This window comes from Siniperca chuatsi, linkage group LG9 (genome assembly GCF_020085105.1).
Source record: "Siniperca chuatsi isolate FFG_IHB_CAS linkage group LG9, ASM2008510v1, whole genome shotgun sequence".
Classification (NCBI taxonomy): domain Eukaryota; kingdom Metazoa; phylum Chordata; class Actinopteri; order Centrarchiformes; family Sinipercidae; genus Siniperca; species Siniperca chuatsi.
In genome coordinates this window covers 6,101,963-6,119,781 of record NC_058050.1, presented here as the reverse complement: position 1 = coordinate 6,119,781, position 17,819 = coordinate 6,101,963, and the positions used below count along the sequence as shown (strand labels likewise).

Genomic DNA, 17,819 nt, shown 5'->3' with positions numbered 1-17,819 from the left:
ATGGCTCTTTGTCAAGCACAGAGTGAAATAAATAAGAACAAATAACTTGAGCAGTTTAAGTCCTTTAAGGCATTTGACTTTGACCTTTCACATGACACTTATTGAAATTCCAAACAGTAGATTAACAGATGAATATGTTTTAGTACATTTTTTACACGTTATGATACATTTTTGTTTTAGTCTTGAAATGATAATGATGGTTGACAAAGAATCTCAAAAGACCTTACATTTTAAGGAACAACATAGCCTTCGACCTTACAAAAACAGAGGTCGAATGGTTCAGATGCAACCATAGTGTATGCTTATAAGGATTTAATGAAACGTGAGAACATTAAGTACAGTCATTTTGAGTCTTTTTCTTTCCACCATGTGAATATGTTCATGTTGTAAGTAATGGAGTATTACACAGCTGATGCGAACATAGCAGTGAACTCCAACATAGAACCTTTGTGTCCTTAATCCATCTCTACTGTATACCCGCTTTCTCTGGTTGTGGCCCTGGAGCTCCTCTTTCCATGCAGTATTCCTCCCAAAGATCATTAAACAAATTCCCAGTTGCACCGAAAGAACACCCTTGATCCTTTTTGGGGTCGCACAATCCCAAATCCATCTTTTTAAATACGGTGCAGAAAACCTGCCGAGAGAGCGGTGTTGTCTTCTTCTCTAAGCAGTGGTTGTAGTAGTGCCTGTACACCTCGGACATGTTTGAGAAGACTGGCTCCAGATATAGCTTAGAGATGGACGTCCCGCAACAGTATGAGGGCACTTTGGGTAACCTCTCGAGGAACTCCTTCAGGACTATATGCTCTGAAGCTTTACGGGACTTCCTCTGCGTTTGCTTCTTGGCGTTTTCCTCTGAATCGTCCTGCTCGGATGGATTTTGTGCCCAGTTGAGCACTGACCACTCTCCAATCCCCAAAGTGGAGAGGAACATCTTTTTGCAAACTTGTTTTCTGTCACCGTCTGCTATCAAATGATACCGCATCGAGACTGATCTTCTCGACTGAGTCCACGGTGCTCGGGTTCTTTCCACCGGGTCGCAGTCGACTAATCCGGCCACATAGGTCTTCCTCTGAGGCCAGTTCATACACTGCCAGAAACTAGTGAACAGCTCGTTCCTTGTTTCTTCACTGAAGTCAGCACAGAAGCGGTTGGATGCCCTTTTGCAAGCACTGGACATGCATCCCGGTCCCATTGTCCTCTGAGCTTTAGTTATGGTCGTGCCGTCTTTCTTTCGTTTGCTGATGTACGGTTTGCCCTCCATTCTAAGTTGCTTCTGTCGATTTTGCTTCCATGTTAGCGGCTTGGCAACTCTGGATTTCTTTCTGGCTGGCCCCTCTGGTTCTGGTGGCCTGTTTTTGTCTTTGTCAGTGGCATTCACTTGTTCTGCAAATACAGGGAAATGTCATTAAAATGTATGAGGTATTACTGTGATACACCTTAGTGTTACGGCAAAAACTTTGGCCTTTTGCTACAAAATGGAAAATAATGGTACTAACTCTAACATTATTACATTAGTGCACTAATTATGGCTGTAACTGGCAGTTATTTTCATTCTCAATGAATCTGTTGTAATCTGTAATCTGTATTTTTTCAATTTTTAAACCAGCAGCAGCTATATACTTAAAGGCAATCAATTTACAAGCAAATGTTTGGCATTTTTGCTTGCTACACGATTTACTGATTATCACGTGTTGTGTGAGTTGACTAATTGATAAATCAACTAATTGTTTGAGGTTCAAGTTTAATAAGTAGCTGAAAAAGAGTAAAGACAAAACAAAACAGCACCCACCCTGGGTAACTTCCACAGTATTATTGACTGCAGAAGAAGCAGGGTTCTGTTGTGGGCACTGAGGGACAGGCTGCCTCTTTTCTAATTTGTTTTCATTTGATTCGTTCTTGTTTGTTGCTCCTTTCTGTGCCCAGTTGAGCACAGACCACTCTCCTATCCCCAGAGTGGACAGGAACATGTTTTTACACACTTGTTTCCTTTTTCCATCCACCATCAAGTGATAACGGAGTGAAACTGATCTTCTCGACTGTGATCCCGCTGCCCGAGATCTTTCCACGGGGTCGCGGTCAACTTGTCCCGCTACGTACTGTTTTCTCTGAGCCCAGTTCATGTCGTTCCAGAATTCATCAAACACTTTCTGCCTGGCCTCTTCGTTAATTTCATTACAAAGCCGGTTTGATGCCTTTTTGCATGCATTTGAGGTGCACCTTGGTCCCACTGCTCTTGGCTGTTTTGTCACAATCTCGCCGTCTTTTTTGCGTTTGCTTACGTACGCTTTACCCTCCATCCTCAGCTGTTTCTGCTTGTTTTGCTTCCACTTGGATGGATCTGCGACTTTGGCTTTTTTTCTGCCAGCACCTGCCTTATCCAATTTAGTGTTTCCATTTTTGGCAGCTTTATTAAAGAGTGCTGAAAAAACAAACACAAAAAAACACCATCTGGATTCATTATTGGAAGCAGTGATCTGAAATACATAGGCTCAGTTGGAAATTAAATTTTTGGTTTACTGAACACAAAATGGTTCAGAACTGCACCAGCCTACAGGAATGACACCCATTTTGTCCATGTGGATCTACAGACGGTGGGACTATTTTGGTAATGATCCTTTTCTTTCTTTTCTGCTTACAATAAAAAAAAAAAACACTTTGTTGCATACATGAGTAGAACATGAATCTACACATAAAACAAAGCTAGACATTGTCAGAGAACTATGATGTCAACGTCATTGCAAGAAAGCTGTATTTGCTGGCCCTGTTTTGAAATTACACTTTTAATTTAACTAATTAAAATAGAGCTTGTTTTCATTCAAAACAAGCCTGTATATATATTCCAGTTATTATACACATACAGTATGTATCCCAGTTATTGTGACATTGGTACATGTTTCACGTCAACTCAAAATGGGCATCCTTAAGTATCCAGGTCCAAACTAATATCAGAAATCCAAAAACATACAGGGATTCATATTTATGTAAATGGATTTATGTGAATAATGTGTAAATAAAGCAAAAAAGTAATAATAGGCTTCAACAGGATATAATCTAGCATTCACAAAATTCTGCATTGACAGTTTTATGTCACAACAATTGTAGTTAAATGCCACCTGACAAACTAAAACAGGATCAAATCATTATGATTTTACATCTGCAGACTAGAGAACCCTTTCAGAATGTGGGTGTAGTTGTTAAATCCACTGTACACACCACTTCACCACACTGTTACTTACTGGTGCCAGCACCCAGAGGACCTGCGTTCTGTGAAGGAAACTGGGGAATCATCTGTGGCTCTGCTATCATTACGGAGTGGGACCTTTTTTTGGACGGTCCATCTTTCTGCATGTCAGATTTCCTGCTTGCATCAGTGACGTGCAGATGGTCTGGATAACACAGCACACAGACATCATGTTAAGACATAAATAGATGTGTTTTTCTTTAAAAAGCATCACAGATACACACCTGGTGGGATGTGGTGCAGCCCAAAAGTCTCAGTGACTGTGGGTCTGTGAACAGGGGGGTCATTGGTGGGTTTGGGAAGGAGACCAATATCCTCCATTGCTGCAATGGCTAAAACACAAGAAACAGGTTGTTGGAGTATTTTGCATCAAGCAAAACAACAGCATGCTTTTTAAAAACGCAGATTCAGTGATTAGCATTCAGCCCGTTTGACCGGTCAGACCCTTAAACCAAACTAAAAACACTGTTCATCCATTTTTTGACGGTAGACCACAGAGCCATGTGTCTAAATCCAGATGTTTTGTAGCTTATGTAGAAGTAGTAGGCGCTGCAGGCCTGACATTCATCGACAAGGTAAGTCGAAACGGCTGTAACGGTGGTCATATTATATATTTCGCTAACTTTATGTGTAGCTAATTCCTAGCAACTCTTCTTCCAGGCTAAACTACGACAACCCCTTCAAAATGATACGTAACGTTATAATTTCGGCTTTCGTGTTTGCTTACATAGTGTTATACATTTGAAAACGTCCCGTAGACCCGTCGGTTCCATCCAGATCAGATAACAAGTTTCACCCGCTGCCGGCTGTTTACTCCGTCATGGCTCTGACAGTGAAACACAACATCTGTCCGCTCAGTTAGCTCAGGTTTTATTTTGCTAAATATCCTTAACTGTCGGATCTGAGGAGCTTCTCACTGGCAGCTGCCATGTCTGAGCATGCGCACTGGCTTTCAAGGTTGAAAGGCAAGTTTATGTTCTCTGATTCAGCAAGAGATAAATAGATAAAACATAGAAAATAAATTGACTGTCACGCAACAGCAACACACATTTTAATATCAATAATAATGTTTTGGTATTTAAATGTTTTGCAGTGGTGGACGAAGTATTCGGATGTAGATGTTTTGTTGTCTACAAGTAAAAGTCCTGCATTCAAAATTTTACTAAAGCAGAAGTACAAAAGTATTATCAGCAAAATGTAGTTAAAGTATGAAAGTAAAAGTACTCATTATGCAGCAGAATGGCTGTTGTTAGTGTTATATTGTTATCAGCAGTGGTGGAAGAAGTATGCAGAAACTTTATTTATGTATCAATACATGAATCTAAAAATACTCCATTACAAGTAAAAGTCCTGCATTCAAAATTCTACTTAAGTAAAAGTACAGAAGTATTATCAGCAAAATGTTTGAAGTAAAAGTACTTGTTATGCAGAAAAATTAACCTTGTGAATGACTGAATGAATATTATAATATATAATTAGATTGTTAATACTGATGCATCCATATTGCAGCATTTTACTCTTTTAGCTGGTCGAGGTGGACCTACTACATTATATATACAGTTAAGTATTTTAGTCCAGTGGTCCAAAACCTAGGGGTTGGGCCCCCTCCAAAGGGTCACAAGATAAATCTAGGGGGTCGAGACGTGATTAATGGGGCAGGAAAGAAGCAAAAACAAAGTTCTGCTACACAAGTTTGTATTCATCCTTTGGACTTTTCTCTAATCTTTGCTTTTTGTGAAATTTGACCTCGTTGGGCTTCAAACAGTTATTTAAATGAAACCAGCTTAGAGTTTGCAGAGGAAATCACGATTTTGGGGAATTACTAACAACTCATAGACATCTGAAATGTGACAAAGGGCCCCAACTACACCCTTGTGACCCCCTTTTTTGTAAGAGGTATAGGCTATATAAATAAAATAGGATTTCTTTTCACAATGAACCTGTCGAAATGTATATTGTATTTCCAAAATATACATAAAAAGAAACTTTTGATTTATAGGTGCTTGCAAACAGGCTGCTTAAAATAGTACGAACACTTACAGCTTTGCTCATCACATCCTTCTAACATGACAGCAGGGGGAAGGAAGGAAGCTAGGGAGTTCAAAGTTTCTGCTGGGGGTTTCTTTCCCTCAGTTGTCTTTATGGGTCACATCACAAGGCAAGGATAACCAACCAGGCAAAGCAGGCAACTATCCTGGGGCCACACTCCCTCAGGGGGCAGCAAAAGCGTCAGGTTCATTACCTGTCAATTGTTTTTGGTAGTTTAATTAATTGCACATTTGTCAAGGAACCTGAACCACGGAAGTACAACAGCAACTAAGGCAGGAAATATTAGCAAATTGTGTAGCTCTGTCATGTAGAGAAGCAAAATCTAGTTTCAACACTTTATCATCTTTTTAGTTTATATTGAGCTCACATGGTACATATTCCCAAATAAAGTTGAGTGTTCACTTAACGTAAACTTTGAGGCAATAGGCCTTTTTCACAGCAGACATTTTGACTTGTCATAGCAGGAAAAACACAGGTGTTACTTATTACAGTAATGATGGCTCTGTTCTATTCAAGTGTCCCAGTAAGCCATGACAGTGTAACAGTGAACCAGCATGAACGATACCAGGACCCTGAAAGCTAAATGGAATTCAGCCATCATTAATTTTATTATTTATACCAGTGCTTTTCCTACGTGACATGTCAACATGTCGTCTGTGGATTATCTTGAGTAACCGGGTCATGATTTCTGGAAAGAGACATTGCTGTTGAGTTTTTCAAATGTATTTTTTTTTACGCTTTGAGCATCACAAGCCGAGTGCCATATAGACCCATTATATTCAAGAAAGGCAGGACATCTCTACGGGCGATATCTCCAAAACTCAGCAACTCACACCAAAACAATCTAGATGGATAAATAGCACTACAGGTAAGAGGAAAAATTATGTATTTTTGATTTTGGGGTGAACTGTCCCTTTAAGATAAATAAACCATTTAAACCCCCCTTGGATCAGCTGGAAAATGCATTGTCACAAAGCTGAAAACAGGGCTGTCTTTCTAAACTCATGAAAAGTTTACTTTTTAGAGATATGTGGTTCTCACAGGACAGCGATGCTACAAACATGATGATTTTATAGACCATGATGCATTGCTGTAGATTAAGCTACCCAACAGTATATGAAGCAGTTAAAATTAGCTCAACCTTAAACATCTACAGCAGTACAATGCAACATACACATTGATGCAGCAGTGATATTAATCCAACAACATCATATATAATAGTAAAACACTGACAGGGACCATTTTTCTGCAGAATGAGTACTTTTGGTACAAACTGCTGATAATACCCAGAATCAGAATCAGAAATACTTTATTGATCCCCGAGGGGAAACTCTTTTGTTACAGCAGCTCACTATCACATCAGTGCACACAGGAATAGAAGTTCTAAGCAAAAAATATAATACACTATAATACAGATTAGAAAATAAATTAAGTACCAAGTGGGTATAAGTATAAAACAAGTGTGAAGTACAAAGTGGGTTTACCGGTTGATGATAATAATACGGTATAAAGTAACAGTGCATGAACTGTCAAGTTAAGTGTAGCTATTAAGATTATAATGAGACGGAGGATATTGCACAGCAGTAATAGAGGTATGAATAAATATCAATATCAATAAATAGGGAATTTTAAACACCTTTACCTACCCTACTTTAAAATACATACTTTTACTTAGGTAAGCGTTTGAATGTAGACTTTTACTTGTTGTGGAGTATTTTCACAGTGTGGTATTAGTACTTTAGGAATCTGAATACTTCCTCCACCAGTGGTATTTACCTATTATAATGATAATATTCCGGGACTGATAGCCACTTTAATGTGGTGATCGAGGTAATAAAGCTATGGCAGTTTCAGCTTCTCGTCACATGATGTCGCTGTAGACTGTTCATATTACCACTGTACTGTATTACATGCAGCATATATTATCCTTATTTATTTATTTTTATACAAAACTTTATGAAAGCAGGACTTGGAATAAATACGATACTACTTAAAGCAAAGCGTGTTATATTCCTCGCTAGTCTTCGTCCGCCACTGTGGCACACCTAGAGGGGACTTTCCGTCGTAAAAGCGTTTAAATATTTACTTTCGGTTTCAGTTTGACAGTCAAAGCTCCGTCGTCCTTTTGAGCAGGCAGCCGGCTGGAAATTATTAAATTGACGGTTTTAGTTTGTCAGGGAAAATATCGGTGTCGTCTTATGTCCTCAGACAAATATTAAACGTCCACCACGTCAAGCGTGGCTCGTCAAAGGGAAATGTAAGTTGAAGTTCTGAACTGTAATGATACTAGCTAAACTGGGCTAGCTTACTGTACTTACTGTAGCATGATAATGAGCTTGATAATACTGATAGTAATGTTGTATTTTCGAGTGTTTTGTTAATTCGTTAGTCTGTGTGTGGGTTTGTCAAACTGTTTCAAAGAAATCAGCAGTGTAGATGAAAACGAAAGTAATGCAGAATACCGCCTGCAGCAAACTGAAAGTAAATTATCACCTCGAAGGGCAAATTATTGGCCTAGTTTATATAGTTACAAATAAGTTAATAGTTCTACATAGTTCTGACCACATAATGTCCATGTTTTCTGTTTTGGAGGCTTCTGTTAGTCCCACAAATGAAACCTGACTGTGTGTGTCGACTTGAATACTCAGCCACTGACCCTCCCTGTCACTTGTATTTACAGAGCCTGAGCATTATGCAGAAAATGAGCTACTTCTTCCCTCTGCTCTTCGTGTGCCTGGATGTGTGTGTGGTGCACGCCATCCGCTTGGCCCAGCTCTCACCTCTCCTCCTCTCCCATCCGTTCATCACCATGTGGGGAGGAGGGTTGACCAGGGCTGGCCTCCTCGCCCTCTTCACCCTCACCTATCCTGAAAGCCTGCCGTGGATGAGCAGCTTCAAGGGGCTACAGAGCTTAGGGGTCCTTTGCTTCCACTTCCCGGTGTACACCAGTCTTCTCTGGGTGCTAGGGCAGTCCACCATGGAGGAACTGTGGGGGTGGCACTCATGGGAAAGGGTGGGTGGCTGTGTTTTGCTGGTTGTTATGCTGCTGTGTTTGAAACCATGGTTAGTTGCAGGATGGATCACATCGACACAATAGCAGGCACTTTTCTTAACACCTTTTTAGGTATGTTAGTATGTTACTGGGAGAGACAGATCTAGAGCAGGGCCCATGATGCACTGTGGCTTCCTGACCACAGTGTGTGTTCATGTTCTGCTGGAAAGTATGGACTGCTAGACTTCAAGTTCAGCTGCTAAGACGTTTTGTACCCAAATGTTATTTTGTCCAAAAACTAAACTTGGAAAAGAAATGATAAACAAACATGGGTGTCCTAAAAAATATGATGTGGAATTGCCTAAAGTTCCTTGCTCAAGGGCACTTAGCAGAGATGGTGGTGGGTACTGTAGATGCTAGTGGTGGAATGTAAGTACATTTACTCAAGTACTGTACCTAAGTATAATCTTGAGGTACTTGTACTGTACCTGAGTATCTCCATTTTATGTTAATTTATACTACTCTATTATATCTCTCTAAGATTTCTTACTTTGTCACTGTTAGCAACCAAAAAAACAAAGTATTAATTTAGTGGTGGCATGAAATAGAGAATCCAATCTTTGCATTTTTTAAACAGTAACCAAAAGTTTGGTACATTACTTAATCTACTAGCTTTATAAGATGATATAATATGTTTCCTGTATAGTTTTCCCTGTTTAGTGTTCTTGAGGAAAAAATAGTGAAACTATCGTGAAACAAAGCAGCAGAGTCCACCATTATTAAGACATCTTTAAGACTTTTTTTCAATAAAATTCAAAATTTTATTCGTTATAGAAATAAGTAGAATTAACTCACTTTACTGAAATATTTATCACATTTGATATAAGTAAAGATTTTAAAACTCATCAAAGCAAGATTAAACTATTGTTATGTTTTTTTTTTTTCATTTGCAATGAAGCTATTGAGCCTGGAACAGGAACAAGACTGAAACTAAAACCAAACCAGTCTGAAGAGAACGAGAATGCCACCATTTGAGAAACGTTCTTCTTTTTGCTTTTATCCTAACATTTGTCAGAATCATCTGAAACATTAAATGATTCATTTCATGTAATATTTTTTTCTGGATTTGTGTATTGAACCTGTCATTTGTTTTGCAGGTGTTACAGGGTTATGTTGTGACAGTAGTGGCGTGGCTCTACTGGAGTCGATATGCGTCATCTCTTTTGCTCTCCGGGGGTCGATACATCTCCTCTCTGTTCACAAGGGCTCCCTCTGAGAAGGCCAAAGAGGACACCAGTGCCTCTCTGAAGAGACTGATGGGATACATGCAGCCCTATCTCGGGCGCTTTGTTGCTGTGCTGTTTCTCGTGGTTCTCTCTTCTTATGGTAAGCGAGACAACACCTTAGACCTAACTACAAGGTTTTAGAGTTATTTCTTGCAGTTCTTGTTGTGTCTAACAGCAGTTAGATTGACACCTTTGCCTCCCCAATATTGTGAAAATGTGAACTTCTGACCTCAGGTGAGATGGCTATTCCTCAGTACACTGGTCGTGTGGCTGACTGGATCATCAATGAAGAAGCACCTGATGCATTTACAGAGGCCATCACAATCATGACGCTAATGACTATTGCCAGGTAATGTAACCTTTGTAACAAAATAGTTAAAGCATTACTGGTTCTAAGTTTGTATAATACATGAATTTGTTAAGCTCAGAGTCTTAAAAAATGTCATCTCGCATTTGAAAATTTAAAGTAGACGTGGTAGTGTAGTAATATCCTTGTAGTGATATTTTGGGTACTTTACACTGTAATGTGTCCTCTGTCATATCTTTCAGTGCTGTGCTTGAGTTTATATGTGACCTCATGTACAACGTCACCATGAGCCGCATACACACCTCAGTGCAGGGATTCGTCTTCCAGGCTGTGCTGAAACAGGAGATTGCTTTCTTCGAGGCCACTTCGACAGGTAAATCATACTGCATCTTTAAAGGAAAGAGTTCCGTGTACAGTAGGTCCTAAACCTATTTTTCCTTGCACTTATGGTACGCACTTTAAATTTTTATCAAGCTCAGTTTCCTGATCTCTTCTTAGGTGAACTGGTGTCCCGCATTACCACGGATACCAACGATATGAGCGAGGCACTGAGTGAGAAACTAAGTCTTGTGATGTGGTACACAGCACGTTTTGGCTTCCTCTTTTTCTTCATGGTGAGCCAGTCATGGAAAATGTCCCTGCTCACTTGCATGGGACTGCCCATCATCTGGGTCATACCCGAGCTCACTGGACACTTCCACCAGGTAAAGAGGGGTTCCCTAAACGTTCCATATTCTTTTGTTGCTCTAATCAATATTTCTATATTAACAGTTGATGAAAAGACTATGTGCAATGTGAAAAGGGTTGAGCATTATCACCCAATTTTGCAGTTCCCCTCAGCTCTACGGAGCATTTTAGCATCTTTGAGCTCATTGTTTTGGTTTTTACGGCCCACAATTTTACTGTTTCATTCAGTCTAACCGCTCTCATCTGCGTTGTTTCCCGTCACAGCAGGCTGTTTTCAGCAAAAACAGCTGTGATGAATGGTCACCTGCCCAGCACCAAACAGCAGACAAAGTTAGCAACTAGCTGGTGAACATAGTGGACCATTTAGCAGCTAAAGAGACAGATATTTCCCTTAGGAGTCACATAGAGCTAAAAGGAAAGTAAATATTGGACTTATCAACTTTAAAAGGTGATAATATGTCAGTGTTGTGATTACCCAACCCTCAAGTGACCAAAAAAAATCAATTATTGCAGACCCCAGGCACTGGACGCTGATAAAAAAACAAAACAGCTGTTGTACCTTGTAGATAATGTGACATCGTTATGTATGTCACATTATTTCCAGTGCAGCTATGATCATGATCATCAGTCCATCAGTTATGTTTGTAAAATATCAAATTGTCACAATTTTTTTATCCATGTTTCAGACTATTGCTGCAAAGGTTCAGGAGTCACTGGCTAAGGCCAACCAGGTGGCCACAGAGACCTTCTCCTGCATGAAGACAGTGAGGAGTTTTGCCAACGAGGATGGTGAGACAGAGAGGTACAGACAGCGGCTGGAGGATACATACGCCCTTAATAAAAAGGAAGCAGCAGCCTATGCAGCCTCTACCTGGGCTAACAGCGTGAGTTGAATACTGATCTGGGTTATAAAGTGTGCAATGATTTCTTAGCATATGTGAGTATTAGACAGTGGGGGTTAACCTAGAGCAAGGGTTTGCAACCATTTGTAAGTTTAAGGCCCACTCCTGCTTGTTAAAACATTTCTGAGGATCACCTTCCCAAATAAATGAGAAAAATAACCCTAACATGACAAAAAAAGGAGAGAAAATAAACTGGGCTGGAAATATGTGTTATGCCACTGTCAGCTGTAATGACCAAAATAAATATTCTGTCGTGTTTCACGATCTAAGGACCCAAAAGCAGAACACAGCAAGGTGGAGAACTGGATAGTAGTTTTAATAGTTTTTATTGTAAACAAGTACTGGTCGCTGAGCGCTCTTCCAGAGCGAGCGGGCCAGGTGTAGTTCCGCTGGGGACAGGAGAGCAGTCTGCCGACACAGTCCGTGGAGTGTGTAGCGTGGCAGGCAGAACAGGAAAACAGCTGGCTCGTGTAGCGTGGCAGGCAGAACAGGGAAGCGGCGTTGCATAGATCAGAGAGCACACGGTAGCTGCGATCACCGGCATTGAACGTAATTCGCGTGGTGATATTCAAACCTAACTGGTCATTGAAATTATGCATTTTAATTTGACGTTTTTTATTCATGTGAATTCTTGAGCACATTTAGATATAAAAATAACTAGCTTTGTAAATTACAAAAAAATGTTTTAAAGTTTAATCTAACCATTTGGCAGTAACTGTTACCATTGCCTCCGCGGCCCACTAGATGGTGCTCTGAGGCCCACTGCTTTCAGAATGGCTGACCTAGAGAATATAGCAAAATCTGCATGCGGTGTCTGTAATGTCACCTAGAGGTTGCTGACAGGATATTTTAAAGCTTGAAGATGTGTATATCGCTCTCTACCATTTCAGTTGTCAGTTGTTTACTATCAGAAAATGTAATAAAATATATGCAGACAATGAAATACAGCCAGAAATTTGTTTTTAAATTTGGGCAACAGGGTGAAGCCTAGCAGAGGTGGGACAAGAGAGTGGCAACCGCTACAGCGGAATGCTAACAGAAGTCAAACAGAACCCCAAACATACCCCTGCCTATGTCATACGTTCCTTCAAATTGAGCACATTAGGAGAACTGAAACTGTATGTTCATTAAAGTGCTGGGAATAAATTTGAATATTATTTAACGCAGTTCCTTTAATGTGTAAACCATTGTTTATGTTCTCCCAGATGACCACTTTGGCCCTGAAGGTGTTTATTCTGTACTATGGAGGGACTCTTGTTACCAGGGGGGCCGTTAGCAGTGGAGACCTGGTGTCATTCGTCCTCTATGAGCTACAGTTTGCCTCTGCTGTTGAGGTAAAGGGAATAAGCTTGAATGAAATCTTATGGCCTTGCACTTGTTTCCCCTACTGCAGAATTACAATTGGCTGATTTTTTGTTCAAAAGAAAATGTGCAATTTAGTCAAATTAAAAAGTGCCTCATTCTACCACCTCTTTTCCAGGCTGTCATGCGTTATTACCCAGAGGTGAAGAAGGCAATTGGTGCCTCTGAGAAGATCTTTGAATATATGGATCGCAAACCTGAAGTACCCCCAGAGGGCAATTTGGCCCCCAAAAATCTTGAGGGACACATTCAATTCAAAAAAGTTACATTTTCCTATTCTGGCAGGACAGATGAAAACAATCTTGTGCTCAAGGTATGTATGTATGTTTATCTCCTTTGCATGTATTTACAATTCAAATGATTTTATGGCACCCAACTCTTTACCAATTCACCCTATTCCTCTCTTCTACCAGGACGTATCTCTGGAGCTAAAGGCAGGCCAAATCACTGCCCTAGTGGGGCTTAACAGATCAGGGAAGTCCACCTGTGTCAAGCTGCTGGAGAGATTTTACCAGCCCCAAGCAGGGGAGATCCTACTGGATGGGAAACCACTGCTAAACTACCAAGACAAGTATCTACATGACAAGGTGGGTTGTCACAAGACATTTTTTCCATTTTGTATTTGAATTTTTAAAGCATTTAGCTGACATTATCATCTAATTTGAGAACCAGTGAGCACTATCATAGGAAGCTTAAAAGGTACCCCGATGAGTTTTAAAGGGACTGTTCACCCCAAAATCCAAAATACATATTTTGATACAGATACAGAAATACAGATGTCTGCATTTTTTGAATATAATGGATCTATATGGCACTAAGCTTGTGGTGCTCAGCAATGTCTCTTTCCAGAAATCATGACCCGGTTACTCAAGATAATCCACAGACCTTGTTGTGAGCAGTTTCATGTAGGAACTATTGGTAGAGAGAAAATAGTTCCTACATGAAACTGCTCACAACAAATCTGTGGATTATTATTATTAGTAGCACTATGGAGCAATGTTTCTTTGAGTGAGTCCCCATTGTGCATTGTGCACGAGCACCCAGGCAACGCTAAATGTAAACATAACTTTTGTTTCTTTACAAGAAAACTCCACAGGGCACTTTGCTGAATTAAGTTATTTTTGGCCACTAGGGGGATAAATGGCTTACAAAGTCACAGAAATGGTCCACTTAAACTGTTAAACTATTGTCCTAAATTTGTCATGTATATGATCTATTTTTCACCATGAAAAACAGCATGTTTTAATTTCAAATTCCTATATCACTGTGAAAAAACCATCAGTAAAGACTGGAAGGAGCTTTTAGCCTTTTGGGATATTTCCTTTGGGAGGCTGAGGGTGGTTTGCAGAGCTCTTCTACCCAACCCTTTTTTTAAACTGGGAATCAAGAAGCTTAATTACTGTACTCATTTTTTGGACATGCAGATGAAAAAATACACAATAAACCACGACCTGTGTGGGTGCGGTACTGACACCCTAAGGGGTTTACCAAGTCAATGTACCACAAAAATTGACTAAAATTCAAGATGACAAATACATGAGTGAATTCTGCAGCTGAGACCATAAAACGGAAATTAAATTAAATTAGCCCCGAGCTGTACAACGATAATGATATAAGGAAGGTGAACCACAGTTCATTGAAAGTTTCCACTCAGAATCCTCTAAATGTCTCTTTAATTTCACTCCTTTGCTTCCGTTTTATCTTTCACCTAACACTTCTTTTGTATTATCACACACTGGTCACAGGAATATTGTAAGGACACTTACTTGCACTTTTCACCTAGTTTTATTCTGCTGTTGCCGTCATTGTAAAGCATTCTCAGAGTTAACAGTGACAGTTACGCATTCACTAATGTTTCTTCTTAATCCTGTTTATAGATTGCTGTGGTGAGCCAAGATTGTATGCTGTTTGCTCGCTCAGTGCGAGAGAACATCAAGTATGGCTATGAGAGTGCCTCTGATGAGGAGATGTACAGGGCTGCCAAGCTGGCTAGTGCCCACGAGTTCATCATGGAACTGTCAAATGGATACGACACAGGTTCGACCCACAAACTCAGCATCTGTTAGAGCAAATCCTAAAGTGGGGTTCTTTACAGGGGTTCTTGTTACTCCCTGGAAAATGTTTTAATCATTTTAATTCTTAGATGTTTGCACAATGATAGAATGAATGCCTGTAATGGTACGTTTCTCAGTAGTGGGAAAACTCATTCCTTCAGGCTGTCTGGGTACCAGGGCATCTGCGGGTCTTGAAAAGCATAGAATTAGAAGTCTTAAATATCATAGCTGCTAGCTACAGTAGCTAGGAAGCTCACCGTCTCGTGACGGGCAAGTTTTAGCAAAAACGTAAATCATGTTAAATGCATTAATCATTGGCAATAGGTTAATACATGCATTCATTTTCTGCCACTTATCTGGGTCCAGGTTGCTTTAATTTGATTGTTTATATCATGAGGAATTATAGCTATATACTGCTGGGAAGTATTAAAATGTAAATTTATAAATAAATAATTATGGGCCACATTGTTCCTACTGGTTTTCCATCATCCTTTGTCTGGTATGACTGAAACAGGAATTAAATTGCGGTCTATGTGGTTTTAAAAAGGTCTTAAATTCAACAGAAACCCTGCTGACAGTAGTAAAAGGACTGATGAATTTAATTAAGTGCTCGTGTAAGCAACAGCACTTTGGCCTTGCGGTCTTACCCAATGCAAAAGATATTTACTATTTCCCAAAGATGTACATAAACACAATAACAGCATGTCCTTCTGTTGGACAGATGCCGGGGAGAAGGGAGGCCAGGTGTCTGGAGGCCAGAAGCAGCGCATTGCCATTGCCAGAGCTTTAATCAGACGTCCTAAAATCCTGATACTGGACAACGCCACCAGTGATTTGGACACAGAGAATGAATACCAGGTAGGAAATTCTTGACTTTCTCAAATTTTGCTCATTATTTAATATTGTTTTCTATATGTAACACCAAGTCATGATTGTACTCAACAGGTCCACCAAGCTTTGTTAAACCAAACCAACAACTGCTCCGTGCTACTGATATCGAACAAGATGAGTGTTGTAGAGAAGGCCAATCATATAATTGTCCTCAATGACGGGATGGTAAAGGAGGAGGGCGGTCATGATGAGCTGCTGAAGAAAGGCGGCCTTTATGCTGAACTGGTGAGAAAGCAGAATATGGGCTTTCACCGTCAAGAAGAGGAGAGGAATGATACACACTGATACGTGTGGCTGTTGGTTGGACTTAAAGGGTCAAAACTCCAGCTATACTATACCATAAATAACAACTTCATTGTGAGACCACACTTCATACTACAAGTCTTTTTGCCTATTGAGACTAATCTTCTCTGTGCACATTGGAAGTAGGTGAAATTGTAATTGAATCCCTTTTCTTAAAGTCTAGACTGTCAGGAAAATATAGGTACCCTTCAATCAGCAGCCCCTGAGTTAGGCATCTGAACCCCAACTGCCCCAGGAAGATTGGTCCTACTTGGACTGGGCGATATGGATAAAATCCTCTATCATGGTACATTTAAATTTATATTGCAATATCAATGTTTATCATAATATAGTACATTTTCTGGAAAATGACCACATTTGAAAAATGACATATCATCACATTGATGTAAAAGATCATCAAAAATCAAATCCTGCTGATTGATTTGCAACATTGGCCACAATGGTCTAATACAAATGCTAATATAAATTTGAATTGCCCCATGGTATTTATCATTATATCGTCCAACTGGGCAGCCCAATGGGTGTGAATGGGAATCAACTTGAAGAGAGTTTATGATGATTACACACAATTGCTTCATACACTTTGCAAATGTAGATGTAGAAGACATCGATCAGCTAGATTTTAGGTTTTCCATATTGCAATATTTAAGACTAGGTGTTCCTAACATTCTGGTTGTATATATTTTTCACAGTTGTTGTTGTTTTTAGTTTTTATTGTCTTTCATTAAACTTTTTTTCTGTATTGATGTAGTTTCTACTGTTTCCCTTCCCAGAGTTACGACAATAAATCTTTTGAATTAATCCTTTCTTGTATATCATAGAAAAGGTTTCAGTCGTAGTCATCTGGACACTGTTTTCAGAATCAAGACGTTTGGCTCCCATCTGGAAGTCATTCCACAATTGAGAATGACTTCCGGATGGGAGCCGAAACGTCTTGATTCTGAAAACAGTGTCCAGATGACTACGACTGAAACCTTTTCTATAGAACACTCCTGGACGAATGAGGGACTACACCACCTTTCTTGTATACATTTTTATTTTTGTATTTTGGCTTTACAATAGCAAAGCTTTTTGTCAGAGCAACTCTGAAAGTGATTCAATTTATGGAAAAAATGATATTTTTGCATGTACTGTAAGTTGTTGCAGGTGATTGTGGGTAGTTGCAGTTATCTAGGGATTTTTTCCCCTATATTTAGTTATAGTTGTATAGTTTACCCCTATTCTGGAAGAAGCTATTTGGGGATCTGTCACATTACTCTTTACACATGTTTGATTTTGCTTGCATTCGGCGTGAGGAGTACTACTCAGCCATTTTCTCGTTCCTCTGGAGGGTTTTCTCGGCTTGTGCTTGAGACTTGTAATTTTTAACTAGAGATGGGCGGATGATACCGAAGCTTGTTTAACTCCTCTTTTAATACAATGTATCTTAATACATTATATAAGAGCTTGTGTCAGATGAAGAATACCACGTGACTGATGACATCCGAAGCTGTTTCAGAAAGAGCTTCATTCAGTTTGACAAATTGAATCTACGTGATTGCCACATTAATGGGATAAGAATAGAGAAGAATAATTGAGAAATCTGGAGATGTACTAAAAAGACATAGCAGTTCCACCTACCAAGTAATATTGTAATACAAGTAATAGGCTAATATAATGGATATCACATCACGTCCACAGTGATGCTGGGCTGAAATTACACCAAAAAGTTACATTATATTTCATGTCAGCAAAAATACTTT

The 17,819-nt window shown here is 39.6% G+C and overlaps 2 protein-coding genes across 3 annotated transcripts; one reads left to right on the top strand and one right to left on the bottom strand.

Annotated features, from left to right (window-relative positions):
- Positions 1–121: 121 nt before the first annotated feature.
- Positions 122–4,203, bottom strand: LOC122881504. Of its 2 annotated transcripts, XM_044207763.1 has the most exons (5): positions 3,972–4,203; positions 3,469–3,576; positions 3,240–3,389; positions 1,793–2,422; positions 122–1,386 (listed from the first exon to the last, which is right to left on the bottom strand). In XM_044207763.1, exons 1-5 carry the CDS (start codon positions 4,015–4,017, stop codon positions 467–469), a joined length of 1,854 nt encoding a protein of 617 aa, XP_044063698.1. In that variant the 5' UTR covers positions 4,018–4,203; the 3' UTR covers positions 122–466. The 2 variants fall into 2 exon arrangements, with proteins under 2 accessions (XP_044063698.1, XP_044063699.1); XM_044207764.1 differs by lacking the exon at positions 1,793–2,422.
- On the top strand, positions 3,634–16,819 carry tap1 (transporter 1, ATP-binding cassette, sub-family B (MDR/TAP)). Its single transcript, XM_044207761.1, has 13 exons — positions 3,634–3,819; positions 7,974–8,306; positions 9,443–9,671; positions 9,806–9,920; positions 10,121–10,251; positions 10,377–10,582; positions 11,252–11,449; positions 12,673–12,801; positions 12,948–13,142; positions 13,243–13,416; positions 14,707–14,866; positions 15,605–15,741; positions 15,829–16,819. The coding sequence occupies exons 2-13, from the start codon at positions 7,986–7,988 to the stop codon at positions 16,057–16,059; spliced, it is 2,226 nt and encodes a 741-aa protein (XP_044063696.1). The 5' UTR covers positions 3,634–3,819; positions 7,974–7,985; the 3' UTR covers positions 16,060–16,819.
- Positions 16,820–17,819: the final 1,000 nt, after the last annotated feature.